At 38.9% G+C, this 20,389-nt stretch overlaps 1 protein-coding gene across 2 annotated transcripts in view; it reads left to right on the top strand.

Moving 5' to 3' along the window:
- The first annotated feature begins 4,514 nt into the window (after positions 1-4,514).
- The window catches only part of HEATR5A (HEAT repeat containing 5A), a 37,036-nt gene continuing 21,161 nt past the window's right edge, over positions 4,515-20,389 (top strand). For both annotated transcript variants that reach the window (XM_063440353.1, XM_063440352.1), the window contains exons 1-13: positions 4,515-4,640; positions 6,559-6,770; positions 7,142-7,250; positions 9,590-9,739; positions 10,243-10,405; positions 11,935-12,095; positions 12,662-12,911; positions 15,235-15,390; positions 15,476-15,726; positions 16,485-16,596; positions 16,912-17,064; positions 19,075-19,174; positions 19,628-19,737. In XM_063440353.1, coding sequence (XP_063296423.1) covers positions 4,521-4,640; positions 6,559-6,770; positions 7,142-7,250; positions 9,590-9,739; positions 10,243-10,405; positions 11,935-12,095; positions 12,662-12,911; positions 15,235-15,390; positions 15,476-15,726; positions 16,485-16,596; positions 16,912-17,064; positions 19,075-19,174; positions 19,628-19,737 — 2,047 coding nt within the window. In that variant the 5' untranslated portion in view covers positions 4,515-4,520. The remainder of the gene's footprint in view (positions 4,641-6,558; positions 6,771-7,141; positions 7,251-9,589; positions 9,740-10,242; positions 10,406-11,934; positions 12,096-12,661; positions 12,912-15,234; positions 15,391-15,475; positions 15,727-16,484; positions 16,597-16,911; positions 17,065-19,074; positions 19,175-19,627; positions 19,738-20,389) is intronic.

The raw sequence follows: 20,389 nt of genomic DNA, 5'->3' as shown, positions 1-20,389 counted from the left end.
AAAAAGTATCAAAAAGCAATATATTGTATATATAAGGCATGTAATAATATATTGCTTTTAAAAACTAAAACAACTTTACCTTAAAGGGACACTATAGTCACTCGAACAACTACAGTTTAATGTAGCTGTTATGGTGAGTATAATCAGTCCCTGCAGGCTTTTTGCTGTAAACACTGCCTTTTCAGAGAAAAGGCAGTGTTTACATTGCTGCCTAGGGACACCCCCAATGGCCACTCTTCACTAGAGGTGCTTTCTGGGTCAGAGTAGAAGATAAGAACCTCTAAAGTAAACACACTGTGATTGAAAATAAAACATGTTTTGTTCATGCAGTCTGTGTGAGTCAAGCCAGGGGAGCTGTGCTAGGCTGAATTCAAGCCAAGATGAGGTCTGCAGTGAATATGTTCCTCTACTGTAGATGGTATGCATGTATGAGCAGTGACAGGAATTAAATGTATACAAATAATCTGTTACTGTTTCTTCCTTCGAGGTATTCACAGTATGACTGCTCTCGACCAATAACAAGTCTCACTCACACTGCAAAAAACATGAGACAAAGACCTGTCATTGCGCTAAAATAATCACCACTAACAGTAGAGGAGTAAGTGCAATGTGAATCACCAGGTGTCATCACAGAAACAAATACAGTAAGGAAATAAGGAAGGCAGAGGGAATGGCGGGGGGAAAGGGGAGAGGGATGGGGGGAGAGATGGACTTTCTAAATTTACAGTTCAATTAATTAGAACTAGGGTTAAAGGGACACTTTACAACCCCAATAAAAAAAAAAGACCAACAACATGAAAATCACTATTTATTAAATATACCCCCAATGAAAACATGCATGCATTTAAGTATGCATTTTTTTTTCCAGTGGTGTTATATATATAACAAGAGTTTGAAAATGCTGCAGATCTCATCTGCAGCCTTTGCAAGCCATCCTCATCTAACTCCGCCCAGACTTTATGTGGCTGTCCAATCAAAGACATTCCAATGCAGCTCAATGGCCTTTGCAAAGGAAGTGCTTTGGGCAATTCCCTGTCCCTTGAGTTTAGCTTCACTGAGCTAAGCAACCAGGGAGAAAATGACCTGTTGTCTGCTTGCAAGCCAGAGGGGTGTAACAAGGTTATTTTACAGTTTCTATTGAAATTTGACCATTTTGTAAATTGAAATAAAGATGATACTCTCTTCACATATAAAGCGTTTCAGGAAGTCAAAATTCTTTAGGGATCTGGAGTGTCCCTTTAATTCTCTTAATGATATTAAGAATATAGGGTTAAGAGGAGTTTTTGAAAAGTTGTGTATAGGATTAGAGGGTGTTTAGGGCTAATACGTAAATTAGGAGTCCTGTATGTTAGAAGGTTGTTTTGGGGGAGATTAGAGTTTGGGATTATTGGAACAAGAGTACTGTGATAGAAGCAGTAAGAAGGGGAGAATTAAAGGGACACTATAGGAACCCAGACCACTTCAGCTCATTAAGTGGTCTGGGTGCAGTGACCCAGGTCCCTAAACCCCGCAAAGGTAATTATTGCCGTTTTTCATAAATTACTATACACAGGGTGAACTCCACCTCTAGTGGCTGTCTACCAGACAGCCACTAGAGGGACTTCCAGGTGGTTAAGCGATTTTGGTCACATGCGTATTAGGTTCCACTCACCGTCTTGCGTCAGCAGGGATGGAGCCTGAACCGACGCTGAGGGAGGATGAGAAATGAAATGAAGAGATCGCAGAGACAAGGAGTAACTGGTGATTATGTCTAACAATAAAAACTGTTAATAACGGCTAATTGTGGCACTGTAAATGAATTATATTTCACATTGTGCTACGCCAGTCAACTATTTGCCAAAATGAATATTCCACAAACAGAAAGCATCAGCTTATACCCAGCCAGTATGCACCGGCATATACTGTTAATGACTGTCAAAAGGAAACCAGTCCTAATTATTTTTAAATTATTTCAGAAAACAAAAGATTGCATATTGTATAACTACATTGTTTTATTTTACAATGAATAAAGATGAGTTAATAACTCTTTTTAACAAACAATATATACATGTGTTGGCACTCAACTGCTCATTTTATACTGTATTGAGGTGATCCAATAATACAAACAAATGAAAGAGTAAGTAATAAGGCACAGAAAAAAAGCTGTTTTTTTTTTAAAGGAACACTATAGCGTCAGGAACAAAAACATGTATTCCTGACACTATAGTGTTAAAACACCATCTACCCCCATATCCCCCCTTCTCCCCATAATATAGTAAAATCTTACTTTTATTCTAGTCTGCAGCTGCTTGTTCTGCCCCTGATCTGTCTGCTTGGCTGACCTAATCAAAAATGATGATCTCAGCCAATCACAATGCTTTCCGATAGGATTGGCTGAGACTGTCAAGGAGGCAGATCAGGGGCAGAGCCAGCACACACCAAACATAGCCCAGGTCACTCATAATCTCCTTATAGAGATACATTGAATTAATGCATCTCTAGGAGGAAAGTTCAGTGTCTCCATGCAGAGGGTGGAGACCCTGAATCGTAGTCCTGTACACTGTGCGCCACTGCCTCAGGAAGCACATCTAGCAGCCATATGAGGAGTGGCCAGTGGAGGTATCCCTAGGCCAGGGGTAGGCAACCTTCGGCTCTACAGATGTTGTGGACTACATCTCCCTTGATGCTTTGCCAGCAATATGGCTGTAAAAGCATTATGGGAGATGTAGTCCAAAACATCTGTAGAGCCGAAGGTTGCCTACCCCTGCCCTAGGCTGTAATGTAAACATGGCATTTTCTCTAAAAAACAAACTGTGTTTTCTGCAAAAAGCCCAAATGAAGTGATTATAATCACCAGAACAAATACAATAAGCTGTTATTGTTCTGGTGACTATAGTGTCCCCTTTAAATGTAATTAAATCTAGAATATGTAAGATTTATTTAATCAAGTATGTGGCTTGTGGAGCCTTAAACAATTGTCCCCATAGCAAATCTTAGTACCAGTTGTCTTAATACTGACCTTTTGGAAGAGAAACAAAATTCTTATTAATGATTAAAGTCTATACTAAGGCACTTCATCAAAAACATCTGACCTCACAGTGCATACACATATATAGGGTAAAATAATTACATGTATCATATTTATTGATTTAACAATAACAGGGGCGACCTAACAAACATACGTTCACCATCTTGGCTGTGGGCAAATACTGTAAAAGTCACGCCATCAGAAATAAGCTCAGTATATTGTAACACCTCTACATAACATCTGGAATAATGTTAATATTAAGAACAATGCTTAAATTCAAAGAAGACATGAATAACCCCTATTTGCCCCACCTGGCTAAATTTTTAACGTAAATTCTATTAAAAGCACAATCTATCCACTCCGATGACTGGACACATCTTATCCACTTAATTTTTATAGTGTAATCATCTTAGGTTATATAGATCCTCACCCTAATGTAACAAACTCAGATACACAAAACAAACAAACAAACAAACATAGTGCCCATTCAAGAGACTACACAGTAATAACGTCACAATCATACAACACGTTCCAGACCCAAGTGCACATAATTTACAATTTTCAGTAAAATAACTTGCAAACACAAGTCCCATCACAACAATCATCATTAAACTTCGAGATGGCATTGTAATAATAAGGAAAACTTAGCTATAAGATTATGACATTAAGACTCTCCAAGGGAGTGCCTTGCACAGTGCGAAACGCGTGAGGGTCTCCCTAGTTTGTGACACCCCCCTGCACATTAAGTTTGGAAGTGATACTGCTTTTCAAATAAAGTTGGACTTGTAGGCTTGTGCGATTGCTCTCTTTTACACTCAGACACAACAAAAGTATATAGGTCCTAGAAAAGAGGGACATTAGGATAGAAAAGAGGGACAGAGAGATTTAGGTCCAAAATAAGGACTGTCCCTCTTGAGTAGGGACACTTGGTTGATTGATATGTATTGTGCAGACACAGCATGCTATTCCAACTTGGCTGAGGTCTCGATGGTTATTTATTTAGTGAATACAGAATTGTAGCAAATTAAAATCAGAATGGCAAAATTAAAATAACTGATATATAAAAAAAAATCTAAATTCAGCTATAGCCACATATTTGATGCCACATTTTGCAATTTACATTTAAAATTGATCCTATTCACAGTTTATTGAATAGACCCCCCTCCTATCTCTTGTATCCTTAGACACCAGGGTGCAAACTAGGGTAAGGGCAAGGACAGAATGGGTGTCAGGTGATATTTGGGCACTGCCCCTCCCTGGGAGAGAGATTAATATGCTATGAGCCTGCAGCTCTCCCTTATGGCACTTTGCCTAGAGAGTTTATAGCTCTGATCCATTCGATCGGCGCTCCGCACTGTGTGTAGCCGAGCGACGAGTGATGAACTCTGCAGTTCACTGAGACGATCGCCGATACATAACACGGACGGCCCGGCTAGGCAAACTAATAGAGCGCAGATGTGAATTGAATAGAAAAAAAAAAAAGGCCCGGTAGTCGGTGGGCGGGGGAGTCGGTATGGAACGGAGAGACCGGCTGCTGCTGCTGGATATAACGGGCCTGGAGGAGCCTCAGCGGGGTCTCCGTGTGCTAGAATGGCTCCGGTACTTGAGGGCAGTGCTGCCCGTCACACCCCGGGTAAATGTAGGGGGAATATAGGGGTAAATGTGGGGGGAATATAGGGGTAAATGTGGGGGGAATAGTGGGGGTACATGGGGTGAATATGGGGATACATGGGGTGAATATGGGGGTACATGGGGTGAATATGGGGGTACATGGGGTGAATATGGGGGTACATGGGGTGAATATGGGGGTACATATGAGTGAATATGGGGTACATGGGGTAAATATGGGGGGTACATGGGGTGAATATGAGGTGAATGGGGGGTACATGGGGTGAATATGGGGGGTACATGGGGTGAATATGGGGGTACGTGGATGTACTTGGGGTACATGGGGTGAATGTGGGGGTACGATATGGGGTAAATGTGGAGGTACATGGGGTAAATGTGGAGGAATATGGGGATTTATTTAGTACATATTTGAGAACACAAGGTAAATCTGGGAATGCGTGGGGTGAATATGGGGGTACACGGGGTAAATATGTGGTTAATATGGGGTACATGGGCATGATTAAAGGGATAGTACTTCACCTTATAATAGTTATCTGTACATAATGCAGACATGTCAGAAAGTTACTCACTTTCCCTAATTACAATATATATGACTGTCCCAAATTAAATTGTGTATATATGTTAGGAAGGTAATACCCAGTGTTTATACTTAAAGTATATATGAGTAATTTAAATTCCCCAATTCAAATATTTTCTGTCCCAAATTAAAGTGTGTGTATATGTTAGGAAGTTAATACCTGCTATTCATAATTAAAGTGTATATATGAGTAATTTTAAATCCCCAATTAAAGCATATATAATTACTTTCTCAAACTAAAGTGTTTGTATATATGCTAGCAATTTAAATCCTTAATAAGAGTTTATATTACTGTCCAAAATTAAAGTGTGTGTGTGTGTCTCTCTCTCTCTCTCTCTCTCTCTCTCTCTCTCTGTCTCTCTCTCTCTCTCTCTCTGTCTCTCTCTCTCTCGACAATAATGCAGTTGTTCATGATTAAAGAATATATTTTAGGAATTTAAGTTCACAATTAAAGTATATATAATTACTGTCGCAAGTTAAAGTGTATATATGTTAGGTGAAGGTTTCAGAAGCTTATGGGTAGTGGCAGATAGGAGGAAGTGATCTAGGGTTTATCTAAGAAATGAGTGACATATTTTCTTTGGGAGTAAATGTTAAAATTGCCATTAAAGTACAAAATATTAACTTATCTGTGATAAACTCCCAGTGTATATTAAAAAAATAAAATAAAAAAATAAAATAAAAAGTAATGTAAATTACCATGTTAATTGTCCCAGGGTGTCAATTCAATCTGGGTAGTGTGGCAGAATGCTGCCCTCATCTAAGTGCTGCCTGAGACCAAGCTACACACCCCGGCACCCCATATGTGCTGTTTCTAACCTGGGGTACCATAATTGTAAATTACTCCAAGTCAGTGCTAACTAGATTCTACTAGAGTCATTCACTACTAAAGTGTGTATTGCCAGGGTTTTACAGTCTTCCTCCTGCACTTGACCCCTTTTCAAGTACTTTAACACAACCAGTTTCATATGTTATGAGGTGGAATTATGGTTTGGAGGAGACCCTAGGTCAGGGGTGCACAGAAAGTAGATCCCCAGATGTTTGGAAAACTACAGCTTCCATGATGCTTTGTCATTCCAAAGCATTCTAAAGGAATGCAAAGCATCATGGGAGTTAAGTTCTACAACATCTCTTTCGGGAACCCCTGCCCTAGAGACTGTACTTACCTGAAGCTGTCCATCGTGGCTGCTGCCATCCTTGATCTTCAACTCCTGGTGCTTCATCCGCCAGAAGCCCCAATCAATAAAGGCTAGACACCATGTGGAAAACTGTACAAAACTTGTTTTCGTTCCTTTGAAGTGGCTACGTTTTAAAGTATAGGTTGGCTGTTTTCTTGTCCTTGCAGGCCGAAATAAAGGAAAACCAGAAGCAGTTGATTGAGCAGTTGACATTGATAATGACAGGATCCCCTGGTCCTCCAGCACGTCGACTACTGGCTCACAACCTGGCTGTGATCTATAGCTCCGGAGACACCTTCTCCGTATATGAGACCATTGATCGCTGTAATGAGCTGATACGCAGCAAGGATGACTCTCCCAGTTACCTTCCCAGCAAACTGTATGTAGTCTTATATATTTTTGAACTCACTGTCTCTGTACAATATCCAGTTTTCCTGTTCTCTTAGTAATTAAGTTGTGATTTACATCCCCAGGTATGTGATAGAGCAGCACAATGTGTGGCTGTCACGTGCCTGCTCCACAGCATAACCTAGACCTCCTGGCTGCACTGTGTGCCCAAACACTACTTTGGAGCTGCTCATCACATGCCTGAATGCTCATCTGGGGTTTCTCAATAGATTTCTGCCCATTACTCTAGAATTACATAACTTGTTAGAAAAACTTTCGTTGAAGGGCAGTTCATTAATTTAAATCAGTATGTTTACATAGATTGAGTTCGTGGAAGCATACTTGCATCCCTTTCTCTTGCAGTGCTGCTGTGGCTTGTCTTGGAGCTTTGTACCAGAAACTGGGTCGTCTGCTGGGAAGTACCTTCAGTGACACGGTGTCCAATCTGCTGAAAGTTCTACGTAATGCAGAGGTGAGTTGGTGATATTTCCTCACTCCTTGACCAAGATGTCAAACTCTAAATGTGCAATAATGTTTAAGACATTTAGTGTATAGTGGGATGTAACCTTACGAACGACCGTCAACAATACCCGCACTTTTCCATTGCCATGCCTCTCCCTCTCCCTTACCGCCCCACCCACTCCCTCTGCCCTTGGGGTGTGTTCGGAGGGTCTCCCCTGGAGATTCTTACCTTTCTAGCATACTCTACTTTCCTGTCTTCTGTTGCTCCTTCGATCTTCTCGTACTGCTCCACCGCACTACATACCTATTCTTTGTTCACCCCCACAACTGCACACTACTTTTTTGTACATAAACTCTACCCCAGTGCACACTCTGTTTAAACCTCAAGGCTGTGAAACATAAGCTATGGATAATACTACACACAGGTCACAGCATGCATAGCTTCTGGTACTGTCCCCTAATCCCCCCCCCCCTTCTCCATTTTAATTAGTTCTTTGATTCTTTTTCATAGCAATGCATACATTTATGTAGTCCAGCATGAACCCAGCAGACTTGCTTACAAAGCACCCACTAGGGCGAATTTATGCTATTTTACCAGTGTAACTGAAACCACATTTCACCTAAGGTGCTCAACATCTGCCTCTTGCCCACCATGAATTTCTAAACTGTTAATAATTTATGCTAAGTCTACTGTACCTTACATTCAGACTCGTTTGGGCGATATTTTCTGGCAGACGCATTGTGTTTTAATGTTTTTACCATGCAATGTACATTCCATTTCTCTACACTGTTTTGTCTATATAAATAAATAATGTTAAAAAAAATAAGTTTAATGTATAAGATTTTTTTTGTTAGAATTTGGGGTCTACAAAATGCAATGCCACACAGGCAAATGCTTCTGTTGATTTTTATATTATTTTTACATGGAATTTTATACTTTGGCTCCAACTAAAAACAGGGAAACGGTCCGCCAATAATTGTTACATGTACCGTCTCTGAGAGAAACAACCCAAAGTACTAACTTTTTATTGTACCTAAAGAGCAGAGGTAAACACAGCAAAGAAAAAAAGCACTGCAGTAGGACACTTCTTATATACATCTATTTTATATATATATATATATATATATATATATATATATATATATATTTTACGCTAAGGTGTGAATTGTTTGAAATTTTATGTGAATTTAAAATTTTAGGCAACCATGGCCAAATTGGAAAAAAATCTCCAGGACAGCCATGTTTTCAATGTGTCTGTTGTTCTCTAAAACTTTTTAAGATTTCTTCGAATTTCAACATCTGTTATTGATGCGTACATGTATGTTGTGAGCGGCTCAGAGTGATTGCATATTAACCATGCCTTACATGCGCATGTTTACAGGAAATTATTCTGTTACGATTACTTGTATATCTTTTTAAATTGTAGCCTTTGTAAGGATATGAAAGCAATGAGATTAGAAATTACCTTTACAGTCAAACACCGGATGTGGCAATCGCCTTTGTCACCCGATACTAGATGTGATTGTCACCTCTGACTTCATTTGCTGATTGTTGCAGTTGCCTTAACTGTTTGATACTGAACTTGTTATATCTGATATTATATGAAGCAAGCACTTATTATACTGCTATCTTATACTGGGTGTGTCTGTGTAAAATGTAATTGTAATCATTCTAGTATCTGTTGGCAAATAATTTTACTGTAAGACTTTATAGCCCTGTTGCTTTAAATCCTTGTGATTACAACATTACAAGATGTTATAGTCCAGTAGCTTGCATTCATTTTTCACATAAATTACATTTATTTCCAATGCAATTTTTTAGAACATTCAAAAACAAAAAAAAAAAAACAATCACTAAATCAAGCACTTCAGAAAAAAAAAAAAAACACATTGGATTGCATACCAAGCTATTCCAAGGATACATATTCACACAGAACTCTAAATGTAAACTCCCAATTCTGAAGTGGCCTTTGGGAGGGAGTTCATTAGGAGCTTAATTGCTCTATATCACTTGGCATGGGCTCAGCTTTTGGGACTAACACTTTGCAGAAGGATTGTTTGTAAGATCGTATATTCAGTGACTAGGGAAGAAAAGAGATTAAGAGAAATAACAATTAAAAATTTATTTGCGTGTTCCATATTATAGTAATTGTTCCAATGAATGTCTTCTGCATTTGAGGCTGAACACTGTAATGTTTATTATTTTCATTGTGCATTTGTTAATTTATATGATCCTTCAAGTCCTATAAAATCCGTGTGCCTAATTTAGTGATTGCTGCTGACCGCATCCATTTCTTGTGTTTTATTTATTTATTTTTTGTTTTTCATTATTTTTCCCCTTCTATTCAGTCTCAGGGCCGCTTTGAGATTATGTTAAGCCTGGAGCATATTGTAACTGGCCTAGGACCATCAGCTGCACCCTGTCATCGTGACATTTACAAGGCCGCCCGATCATGCCTCACTGAACGCTCAATGTCTGTACGCTGTGCAACTGCTCAGGTGACGATCTTGTTATTTAGCCCTCGGTGACCAGCCTTATACGTTTATTTGCTAAAGTGAGAATGGAAAGTGAATTTAAATTTTAAGTAGCAAAACTGGAAGCATTACAGACTTGGCTAAGTTTTCCAATTCACCGATTTTGACCTTAAATTTAAAATTCACTTTGCATTCTTTCTTTAGCGAATAGCCCTGATAGTATAAGCAGTAAAAAAAGATGATTTGCCAGATAGCAGGTAAAAGGTCCAAATGTTCTTAATTGTATTCTAGCAAGGCACGTGAGATGCAAAGTGAGCAGAACCACTCGGTTATTAATCTTCACAAATCCAACTCCAAAAAATCAGCAGAAGCGTGGACTATGAGCTCCATTTTAGCACTAATAATCCTCTTATCTTTGTACCTGTATGAAAATGCACAGCTTGATTTAGCAAAAAATATATATTTATCAATTTCCTTTTCTTTCTTTTTTTTTTCTTTTTTCTTTTTTTGTTTTCTTTTCTCTGCAGTGCCTCCTAGCTCTCCAGAATGAAGCAACCTTCATGTGGACCTCTGACCTAGAAAGTTTGGTTTCTCTTTGCTTCAAGGCTTTTGAAGGCAGCAGTTATGAAGTTCGCCTGGGGGTCTCCAAACTGCTGGGGAAAGTATTAGCCAGAGCAGTGCAAGGCTCAAGTAAGTGGGAACCACCACGGTCATCATGGAAGCTATGGCTTTTCAGAAAGGCTGGGTGGACATTTTGCAACAATTGTATGCAATAGTGACGTCGTGTATCTGTTTACTGTTTCTAAAAAATATAGTGGTTTTATGTGTAGCAGAGGGGGAGAGCGACACTTTCCAAACTAATGTTCTACAACCAGCAAAAGCTGAGGATTTAGTGATTGCCCAGTGTTGTTCCAATGTGGTTACTGATAAAAATCTGTTTTGTTGGTGGTTCTTACTATGAACTAAAATGAAATGTGAGTAGGTGTTTAGTGACCTCATCCCAAGAATAAAGACTTGAGAGTGTGACCAGTGCCTGTGTGTGTGTGTAATGGAGTACTCCAGATTTACTTATTATTCTCATCCTTGAATGTGACAAATGCATGGTTTTATGTGTTTGCTGGGTAGGATCAAAATGTTGAGTTCTAGACTGTCTCCGGAGTCATTTACCTATAAAGAGGAATAATATAATTTTTCTTTTGGCAAGCCTGCAGTCACAACGTAAAATGAATTACTTTGGACAAAATATTTGAATTGGGGAAAAATACTCCAAAACAGTTGCTTTTACTTTACTGGGGAAAAATAAATAAAAAATATATAATATAATTAATATCTCTATCTCAAAGTAAATGGTTACTTGAGCACTATCCAAAGTCCCTATGTACATTTAAATAACTGGAGATTTTAGTATCACTCCAATGGCAACTTGAGTGTAAGCTCACCTTCCACATCTACACAAATCCTATTTGATGAGTCCTACACTAACAATTCTCCTTGCTCCGTTCAGCTTAGGGTAAAAAAAAATAAAAAAATAGCTGAGACATAGAGGTTTTTTTTTTTTTTGTAAACCCCTACATACCTATGAAACCTTAATAGGGAACACATAGGGTGGGCGGCAGCATTGTATTATGGCTGTGTGATGTAAAAGCAAATACACATAAATAAGTTTTGCTTTCAAACTCACACTACTCCTTGGTGGCAGCAATGACCATAATACACATCAGTCCCAATACATACAATAAAAGTTACTTTCGCACTATCCCAAATTCCTATGTACATTTAAATAACTGTAGGTTTATAACTATAACAGATGAGCTTACACTCAAGGGGCCACTGGATACTAAAAACCTCCTGTTATGTAAATGTACATAGGGATTTGGGGGGAGGGGTGACAGGGAGCTACCATCACATGGTGACAGGGAGCTACCAGATTGCTGCTTGAGTGCAGCAGTAGTCTGAGTGTTGGCTGAAGATTATATTATATTAACCCCTTAAGGACACAGGACACATGACATGTCATGATTCCCTTTTATTCCAGAAGTTTGGTCCTTAAGGGGTTAAAGGATAATTCTTGCAGTGACCTACACAATTGCACTGCCTGGATAAAGGTACCCTCTAATTTCTTTTTAGGCTGGTTACTTCCATAAAAAAAGACCTATTGAAAAACTAATCAGTAGATATGTTGCAGCATTGCTGATAATTCTATTTACTTATACATGCAGATTCTCCAAAACAGAGCTTGCGTAAACTTTCCCTCCAGGATGCTCTTGGCCTACTTTCCACAGGATTCCTGCGTGGAAACTCTAGCTTCCTACGTTCCGGTTCAGACCTGTTGGGGGGAGCCACCTCTACAACTCGCCAAGTACGACTTGGAGCCACACAGGTTGGTATTGTGATTAAATGTTGTCTTTGTGATGGACAACAAATGCAATTGCCTGGACACAGCAAAAGCAAATGTTCTGTGTCTTTCTGCTAACAGACACTTAATGGAGTCTCTTACTACTACGAAAAGTTAACTATGGGTTGTGCACTTTTTTATATTTTTCCTTTTTTTTTTTTATTAAAAGTTGTCATAGTGCTTGGAGTAACCCTTTAATACTGTTTACTGGTGCGAGGCAATAATGAACTGTTACGCCTAAAGAGGTTTTTGTCCATAGACTGCCTACCTCTATCTGGAAATGTAAAACAGTGCTGATTCTGAGAAATGGCACGGTCTACATTTTGTCTAAAACAGACAGACAGTAACTAGCCTGTACAAACCATTTTATTTTACATTGATGGTAGTGTTGTGTCTATAGTGTGTGTATATATTTACTTTATTTAACATTTCTAAATGCTCAAATTTTAAGGACAGTCACCTTGTCTATAATTTAAAACCTTACTATCTGTAAGCATTGCATGTTGGTGTAGTTGCCTTGCGATTCTACAGGTCTCCCATGTCTTTTCCAGGCATACATCATCTTTGTCAGCACACTTGGGGGCCAGTGGCTTGCCAGGAATGTCCCTGTTCTTCTGTCACATGTTCTCGACCTCATGTCCCACCCAAAGGCAACTCCAAACCCTGCTGAAGCTGCGTGCGCCAGGCGCTGTACATCATACATTCTCCGAGCCACACTGGGAGAGCTCCTTGGAGAGAAGGCCCAATTGGCAGCTGCTCGTGAAATATGTGAGGTGATCCGGAAGGTCATGAAGACTGTAGGTATGAGAAAAACTTGGAGCTTGAGGCTATTTTAATTAATGTGGTTATTTACTAAAATGAGAATTCAAAGTGAATTTCAAATTTAAAGGGACATTCCACTGCCCAAATAAATAGGAAAAATCACTCTTTAGTGTATATATACCGAAATGAAAACATTTATGCATTTAGTTATTTTTTTGTTTCTTAAAACCGCTTGCAAAAATTGCAGAAATCTCCTCGGCAGCCTTTGCCAACTCTCCCCTTCAAACCAGGCCCGGAATTTCTGTGACTGTTCAATCACAGCCTTTTCAATGCAGCTCCATGAGAAGTCTTTGCAAGGCAGGTGCTCTGAGCAATTGCAAGGTCTTGTGTTTGTTTCTATCTCTACTGAGCTAACGAAACCAGGAAGTGACAAGACCGCTTTTATGATTGACAGCCAGGCGGTGTAACTGTGTGTATGCATGAATATAAAAAAAAGTGTAATTTATTTATCTATTTAAATCTACACTTGTAGAAAAATGGCAAAAAAAGATGATCCACTCTTGACACATAAAGCTTTTCAGTAAGCTAAAGTGTTTTACGTATGTGTTGTGGCCAGCGGAACTCAACTGAAAGTATTGCTAGCTTACAACATTTCTCCAGTTTGACTAGTTTGAATTCTCACTTTAAGTAAATAACCCTGTTAGTATTTTTCTTTTCATTTATCATTTTGATATATTATTAATTTCATTGTAGAATTGTTCATCTCCTACTTGGTAGTTTGACATATTTCTCCATGGGGAGTGTTCAGCGCCTCCATGCCGACCCAATCTAATACACTGCCCCCTCCCCCATTGTAATACACTGCCCACAAATCCAATACACTGCCACCCCTCCCTCCACTCTAATATTTGTTTAGAATGTTTTTTTATTCTATAATAAATGGTAATTGTAATTACACCTAAAAATACCCTGAGATTTAGAAAGGTGTCAGAGCCACTGTATATTGGTTTGATTCTACTTGTAATTAAGATTTTAATATTTTTGGCATGTTTGGTTAGTTAAGCCACTTGTATGGAGAGAATATATTTCAATAGGATTTTTTTTTTGTGTGTGTGTGTTCTTTTCCACTTTATACTCCAGGTCCATAGGGGCTTGCTGTAATATTTTGTGCATTCTGACTTTAGGTGATCATTAAATAGTTTGTTTGCGAATGTCTTCATGAACCATTTTATTGGCTGTGGTGCTGTTTGGTGCTCAGGTGTTGTCTTAAAAGACGTCATTGCCCTGCTTAAAGATTTCCTAATCAGTCTTTATAGTCCATGCTCTATGACTTACGTACTTGGCCCAATATTCTGTTTCATATAATTGTAGATAGTAATTGTTTCTGTGTATCAATATTCTTTTTAGTTTCCTGACATTTTATTTCCGAGTTTCTTTTAGTTCCCTGCATCCCAAAGCCTATTTTTCCTCTGTAAAGTTTGATCGCATTTGCAGCTAAACAGACTTAAAGGAACACTATAGTGTCAGGAACACAGACATATATTCCTGACCCTATAGTGTTAAAAACACTATCTAGCCCTACTAATTATAGTAAAATCATACCTTTATTCCAGAGTGCTGTTGCTGGCTCTGCCTCCTTGGCTGACATCATCAGAATTGGTCATCTCAGCCAATCACAGTGATTTTGTGTGCAGCACTGACTCAGGAAGCACCTCTAGCAGCCATCTGAGGAGTGGCCAGTGGAGGTATTCCTAGGCTGCAATGTAAACACTGCATTATCTCTGAAAAGACCGTGTTTACTGCAAAAAGCCCGAAGGTAATGATTCTACTCACCAGAACAAATATATTAAGCTATAGTTGTTCTGGTGACTATAGTGTCCCTTTAAGTGGCCTTAGGATTCAGCGTACCAGTACCCGTATTAACTGATGCCTACAAACCAATAAGCTAAAAATGCAGCAGGACTGCTGGACCTGCTACTTGAGATGTGCCTTTTTTTTTTTTTTTTGCGAAGACTTACTCGGTTGACATGTATTGTCTATGGAGGCTATGGAGTGTAGATGTATGAAACCGAGGAAGTCCCTCTTCACCTACTGTCTTACCTCCTTGCCGATGAGATATCAGAGTTTCATTTCTCTCATACTCTTTGTTAAATCTGCTCTTACCAAATCCCTTAATATTTGAATTCCATCCAGTTGCAGCAACCTTCCCACAAGACTTTGACTGTGTTTTGAAGAGAAGCCTGTGTTTAAAAAAATAAAGAAATGTTTTTAACTTATTGTGCCTTAAGGAATGCTTGTTTCGTCGGAAAGCATGTGTTTGGTATTTTTCTCTTTGTAACGTTCTAATTTTCACTCTCACTAGATGCAGTTCTGAGTGACAGTAACCAAGAAACACGATACAGTACTACTGATGTCTCTGCAAGTCAGCATGTTTTGGTGTGTACTTTACAAGAATTTGGGGATCTTACACTAGGACTAGGGACCATTGCAGCACCCTTGCTGCGTGACCCCAGTGCCGGTAGGTATTTTATGACTTTGGGAGGTTTTGGTGAATGACTGGTCTGTACAAGCTGTAGCTTTGCTTTGGTTCCATCCCTTTGCAGGTGTTCTGGACACTGTGATCTCTGTGATACTTCATCCGAGTATCAGTGCTCGCCTGGCTGCGGCTTGGTGCCTTCGTTGTATTGTTGTGTCTCTGCCGTCACTGGCTGCCCCTCTTCTGGACCGTTGCACTGAACGTCTTTCTGCACTGAAATCCTCCCCGGACGCAGTGAGCGGGTATAGCCTGGCAATAGCTGCAATACTTGGGTCCATCAGACTTTGCCACCTTGGTGTGCCACATGGTAAAGGCAAGGTAGGGCTCTCAAATCAGTAAAAAAAAAAAAGTACAGCAATATTCTCTATAAATCCTTTTAACAACCATATTTCTTTAGCAAACTTCTAACACTTACTCCAACTTGGGCATATGCTGTATAAAATGTATTTAAAAAATCTGTGCATGCTTCAGTATTTTTTTTTTTTTTACATGATCCCTTATTTACCTCCAGGCTGGAAAGACTTGGGGTGCAATTATGATTAAGGTGTATTACAGAATAAAACCTGTCATGCATTATTTATTCTATATGTATAATAGGCAATAGTCGTATTCAGTTTAAGAGAGCACACTATAGAAACCGAAACAAATTGTTGACGTTTAAACAGGCTGGGCCATGGTCCCTTTGCGCCGTTCCTAGCTAAAATGACGGGTTTACAGTAATCAGCTTGCGCTGCTGATTGTATTCTTCCCCAGTTTTCTGCATTTTTACACCCAGTCCCGGGCCAGCTCCTGTTCTCCAGCAACAATAGCGTCACTAGTTCTGTCCTGCTACGTGGCTAATTCTGTCAAACAGCTAAACTTCTTTGTCATCTGTACAGCTATCTGAAAGGCTGTTAACCCTATTATTGCTATACAAGTAAGACATAGACTACCGTAATTATCGTGTTAGGAATTAATGCTACACATTATAGAGGTGGACACTATGACTAGTACATACGTAATCTAAAGTGTGCATTCTTCTTCAGACATGTCAAAGTACCTTTAGCACAATAGATTGATAAAGTGTATCCTTTCAGGTAATAATGTCCCTGGCAGAAGATTTGCTTTGTTCTGCTTCACAGAACAGCCGTCTTTCCACCCAGAGGACTCAGGCTGGCTGGCTCCTTATTGCATCCCTCATGACTTTAGGTATGACTTTAGTGTTTGCGGAACGTTTGTGATGGTGATTTATTTGACTGCCTTGGTGTTCTTTTGTAATGTGTATTTTATCCCAAGAGTTCAAAGTTTGAATTTAGTCATCAGTGATGGATTTTGGTCTACAAATCCGCTGGAAATAGAAAAACAGGAATATATATAAAAAAAAAATAATAATTAAAAATCATATGATCTTTTGTATTTGTATGAAAATTACATTTTTGTTTTCAGAATCAGGGCTTTTTTTTTTTTTTCCTCACCCAAACTTTACTCCCATTTCTTCATTCTTTACCGATCTCCTCCTTTAAGGTCCTGCCATGGTTCGTCCTCATCTTGGTCGACTGTTTCTTCTCTGGCGCAGTGTATTTCCTCTGACACCCAAGGACCTACATACAGAACTTAGTAGAGGCGATGCCTTCACTTGGCAGGTTACACTAGAGGGACGATCTGGAGCACTCAGTGGTAAATCCATTTATTTATTTATTTATTTATTTATTTGGAATGTTCCTGTTGCTTTTCAATATATTTGCATTTAGCAAATATTCAGCCTAAATGTGTTTCAAAAATATTCAGTATGAAGGAAACCTTTTATAATGTCCTAGATGGGACAGTGTAGGCACAGTTAAGGTGCTAGGTGTGTGTGTGTTTTCTATAAACAAAGAAAAGCAAATTAAAAAGATTGAGCATGGCAAAGGTAATTATTTTAGGACAGAAGCTATAAAATGCACGAAAGTTCTGTTGCTCCTGTAGTGTCCCTTTTTCTTTACTCACAACAGTCATCTTGTCTCAGTACCCTGTACACAATATGCTCCTACGATGTAGAAGACTGATTATGCATCTGACTCGTGCAAATTGTGTAACTTGTATGCATGCTTTATTGTTTTCTTGTCTCATGCTAACTGTTAACTGTTCTAGTTACTTTTTGTTACTACTGTAAGTTGCATAATTCCCTGTTCAGCTATCTGTACCGGATCTGTGTGGGACATTGTAAATATTCTCATAAAGCAAATAAGAAATACTGAGTTAGGTACACTGTCCTAGTGGGAAAAAAAAAAACCATTTGTCCTTCTGGCTTATACAAAAACTATCCCTTCGTCATCTCTGCCATTCCAGCCAGTATCTGTAATCTACTATTCTTTACATAATGTTCATGCTTCTTCCAGGTATTGGGTATATGGCAGAACCAGCCACCTATTTGAATTATTACCCTTCTTTTTATATACTTAGCTGGTTCGGTAATTGAGACCCCGGGCGGACTATAATCATGGTGTTCGTCGAAGAAGAGTGTTGTTTGGTGGGATCTAACTCCCGAACGAGGGACACATAACCAGCTTACATATGAACAGTTGTTGTTATTTTATATTTCGTACTCCCAAAAGAGACCGACCACTCAGCCTGAATTCGTGGAACTCTTTTGGGCAGACGGCTTGGGTGCGGTTGGTCTAAACTATACTCCAGTGGCGTTTGTGGGTTCTGAGTGCTTTCGGAATATGTTGGGCACTCAGATCCAGGTTATCTGGGGTCATAAGACTTGAGGGGGTACCTAATTGTAAAGTGTGTATTTGGGGTGTTTTTGTTATGTATGTCCTGGACCTGAGAGTTAATATAATTGAGTGTATTTTATAACAGTCTACTCTCAGGTCCAGTGGGGAAATGCCCCTGGAATATGTTACACGAGACCTCTTGCATGGGGACACATATATATCTGATATTTAAAGATATAAAAAAAAAAAAAAAAAAAATAACATATGTAGGGAAGGGTTGAGTAGTAAATACACCAAAAACATGTAAGTGAATCAATCTCACTCACAAACCAAGTTTTGTTGTATACATAACGCTTTAGAACAGGAGAGCTTCCAGATTAAAAACTCCATTTTAATAAAAAAGTGACACTTAGATGAACAATTGGCAAAGGCACAATAGCAAAAGTTGAATTGTTTTTTTTTTTTAGTAATATTGAAGTTGATCCACTTCTATATTGCCCTATGACTGTGTTTTATGTCTGTAGATAGACTTTGTTTTTCTCTGTCTTATATTGAGGACCTAGAGGATTTATAACTATATCTACTGAACCTGTACAAGGGTAAATATTATTTGTATCACTAAACTGTTATTTTTACTGGTATCTTTGGGTATGTTGCTTTGTTTCGGGTGTAAGATTTGCTTGCATACCTAAATAATCTGTCGTGTCAATCTTTCTAAACTTAATCAAGAAACATAAGCAAAAAACAAACAAAAACAAACAAAAACAAATTGTAATCTATAATCTCCTGTTGTTCTAATGGTAGTTAAATTTTTTTTATATATAAACCTGTAGTAGAGCGGTAAAATACCCAACATACTTAGTGGTTCAACTAAATAGGAAACGAGATGTAGATTTAGAATCAAGGCAGATTTGTAAGTGTCTGAGATGTGAAGAGTTGTAGCCTTGTGACAATCACTCTTGTCTAACTTTCTTGTTTTGCTTGTCAGCAATACAAAGCTTAGTGACTTACTGCGGAGAGCTGTTAAATGATGATGTTTTGAGTAGGCTTCTGCCTCCCCTTCCGTGTGCTGTGGCTCTGCTTACATGGTGAGTATTTAAAATCTCATGGATATATTGACAATTCTGTTTGCCCCATTCTTGCACAAAATTACCAAAAGCTTCCTATACGATATTCATTGATACATTGTTAATTATTGTGTGTGTGTGTGTGAGTGTGTAATATATTTTTCCATTTAATAGTTCATGTCTGACCACTACCCTCCCTATCTCTTCTATGTATTGCCAAACTAGTTTAAAATGTTTTATATAAAAATGCTATGTGGGTACATGTACTCAAAGGAAAGGTGGAACAAAGGTGCATTGATCTGTAACAGCAGCACTTATGGTAACTTGCTACTACAACGCACACCGTATGGCAGAGTGCTGAGACGGGGTCCCTGTGCAGTACCTGTGTGGTTTCATATTCTACAGCAGACTTCTTCTATAGGAAAATATGAATTTACTGTGTAGTTGTCACATTATTTGTACCTTGTTTCCCAGGCTCCCATCACTCCAGAAGACGTATGGAAGCCCTTTGAAGGCATGTTCCGTTCTTTACAGACAGAGGCTTTACCAGCTGCTGGTTTTACTGCCACCCAAGACTTATGAAGGTATTCTATCCGTTTGTATTTGTAATCTGATCAAATCTGTTTACACTTTAACATCTCTGTATCTCCACGTATTTGATCAGATCCTGATTCTATCCCTTTTTGGGCTTTTTAACTTTGTCACAGATGTACAATCACCAGTAAAGTACTAGGGTCTTGCAAAAAAAAGCGAATTACATGGCAGTTTTGTATTGTTTCTATCATTCAAGAGGAAGACACGCCAATCACTTTCCCTAATACATTTTGAGTAGTAAGAACTAAAGCTCATGCCCTGGTTTCAGGTTGGGTGCTATCTGTAGTGGTAACAGTTGTGTCTAAGAGGACGGAGTGGAACCTTAAAGCCACGACTAGCTCCTGGGTTTCCAAAGCTTTCACTGGGGGAAGCCTATGGCCTCCATTGAAATTTAAAAAGATGTCCAGGATATAATGGTGAAAGTGGCAGAAAAGTTGGGATTTGTATGCAAGCTATAGGAGTAATAACCAGGATTGCAGAATAAATTCAAAAATGGATGATGTAAGTTCTGCCCTCCTGTGCTAGAAACAAATATATAAAATATCAACGTTTCAGCTCCAACATGGAGCTTTCATCAGGACAGGTATCAGATGTTACCTGTCCTGATGAAAGCTCCATGTTGGAGCTGAAACGTTGATATTT

Source organism: Pelobates fuscus, chromosome 13, assembly GCF_036172605.1.
Source record: "Pelobates fuscus isolate aPelFus1 chromosome 13, aPelFus1.pri, whole genome shotgun sequence".
NCBI lineage: Eukaryota > Metazoa > Chordata > Amphibia > Anura > Pelobatidae > Pelobates > Pelobates fuscus.
Note: the sequence above shows the minus strand (reverse complement) of the source record. Positions and strands in the feature narration are given on the sequence as shown.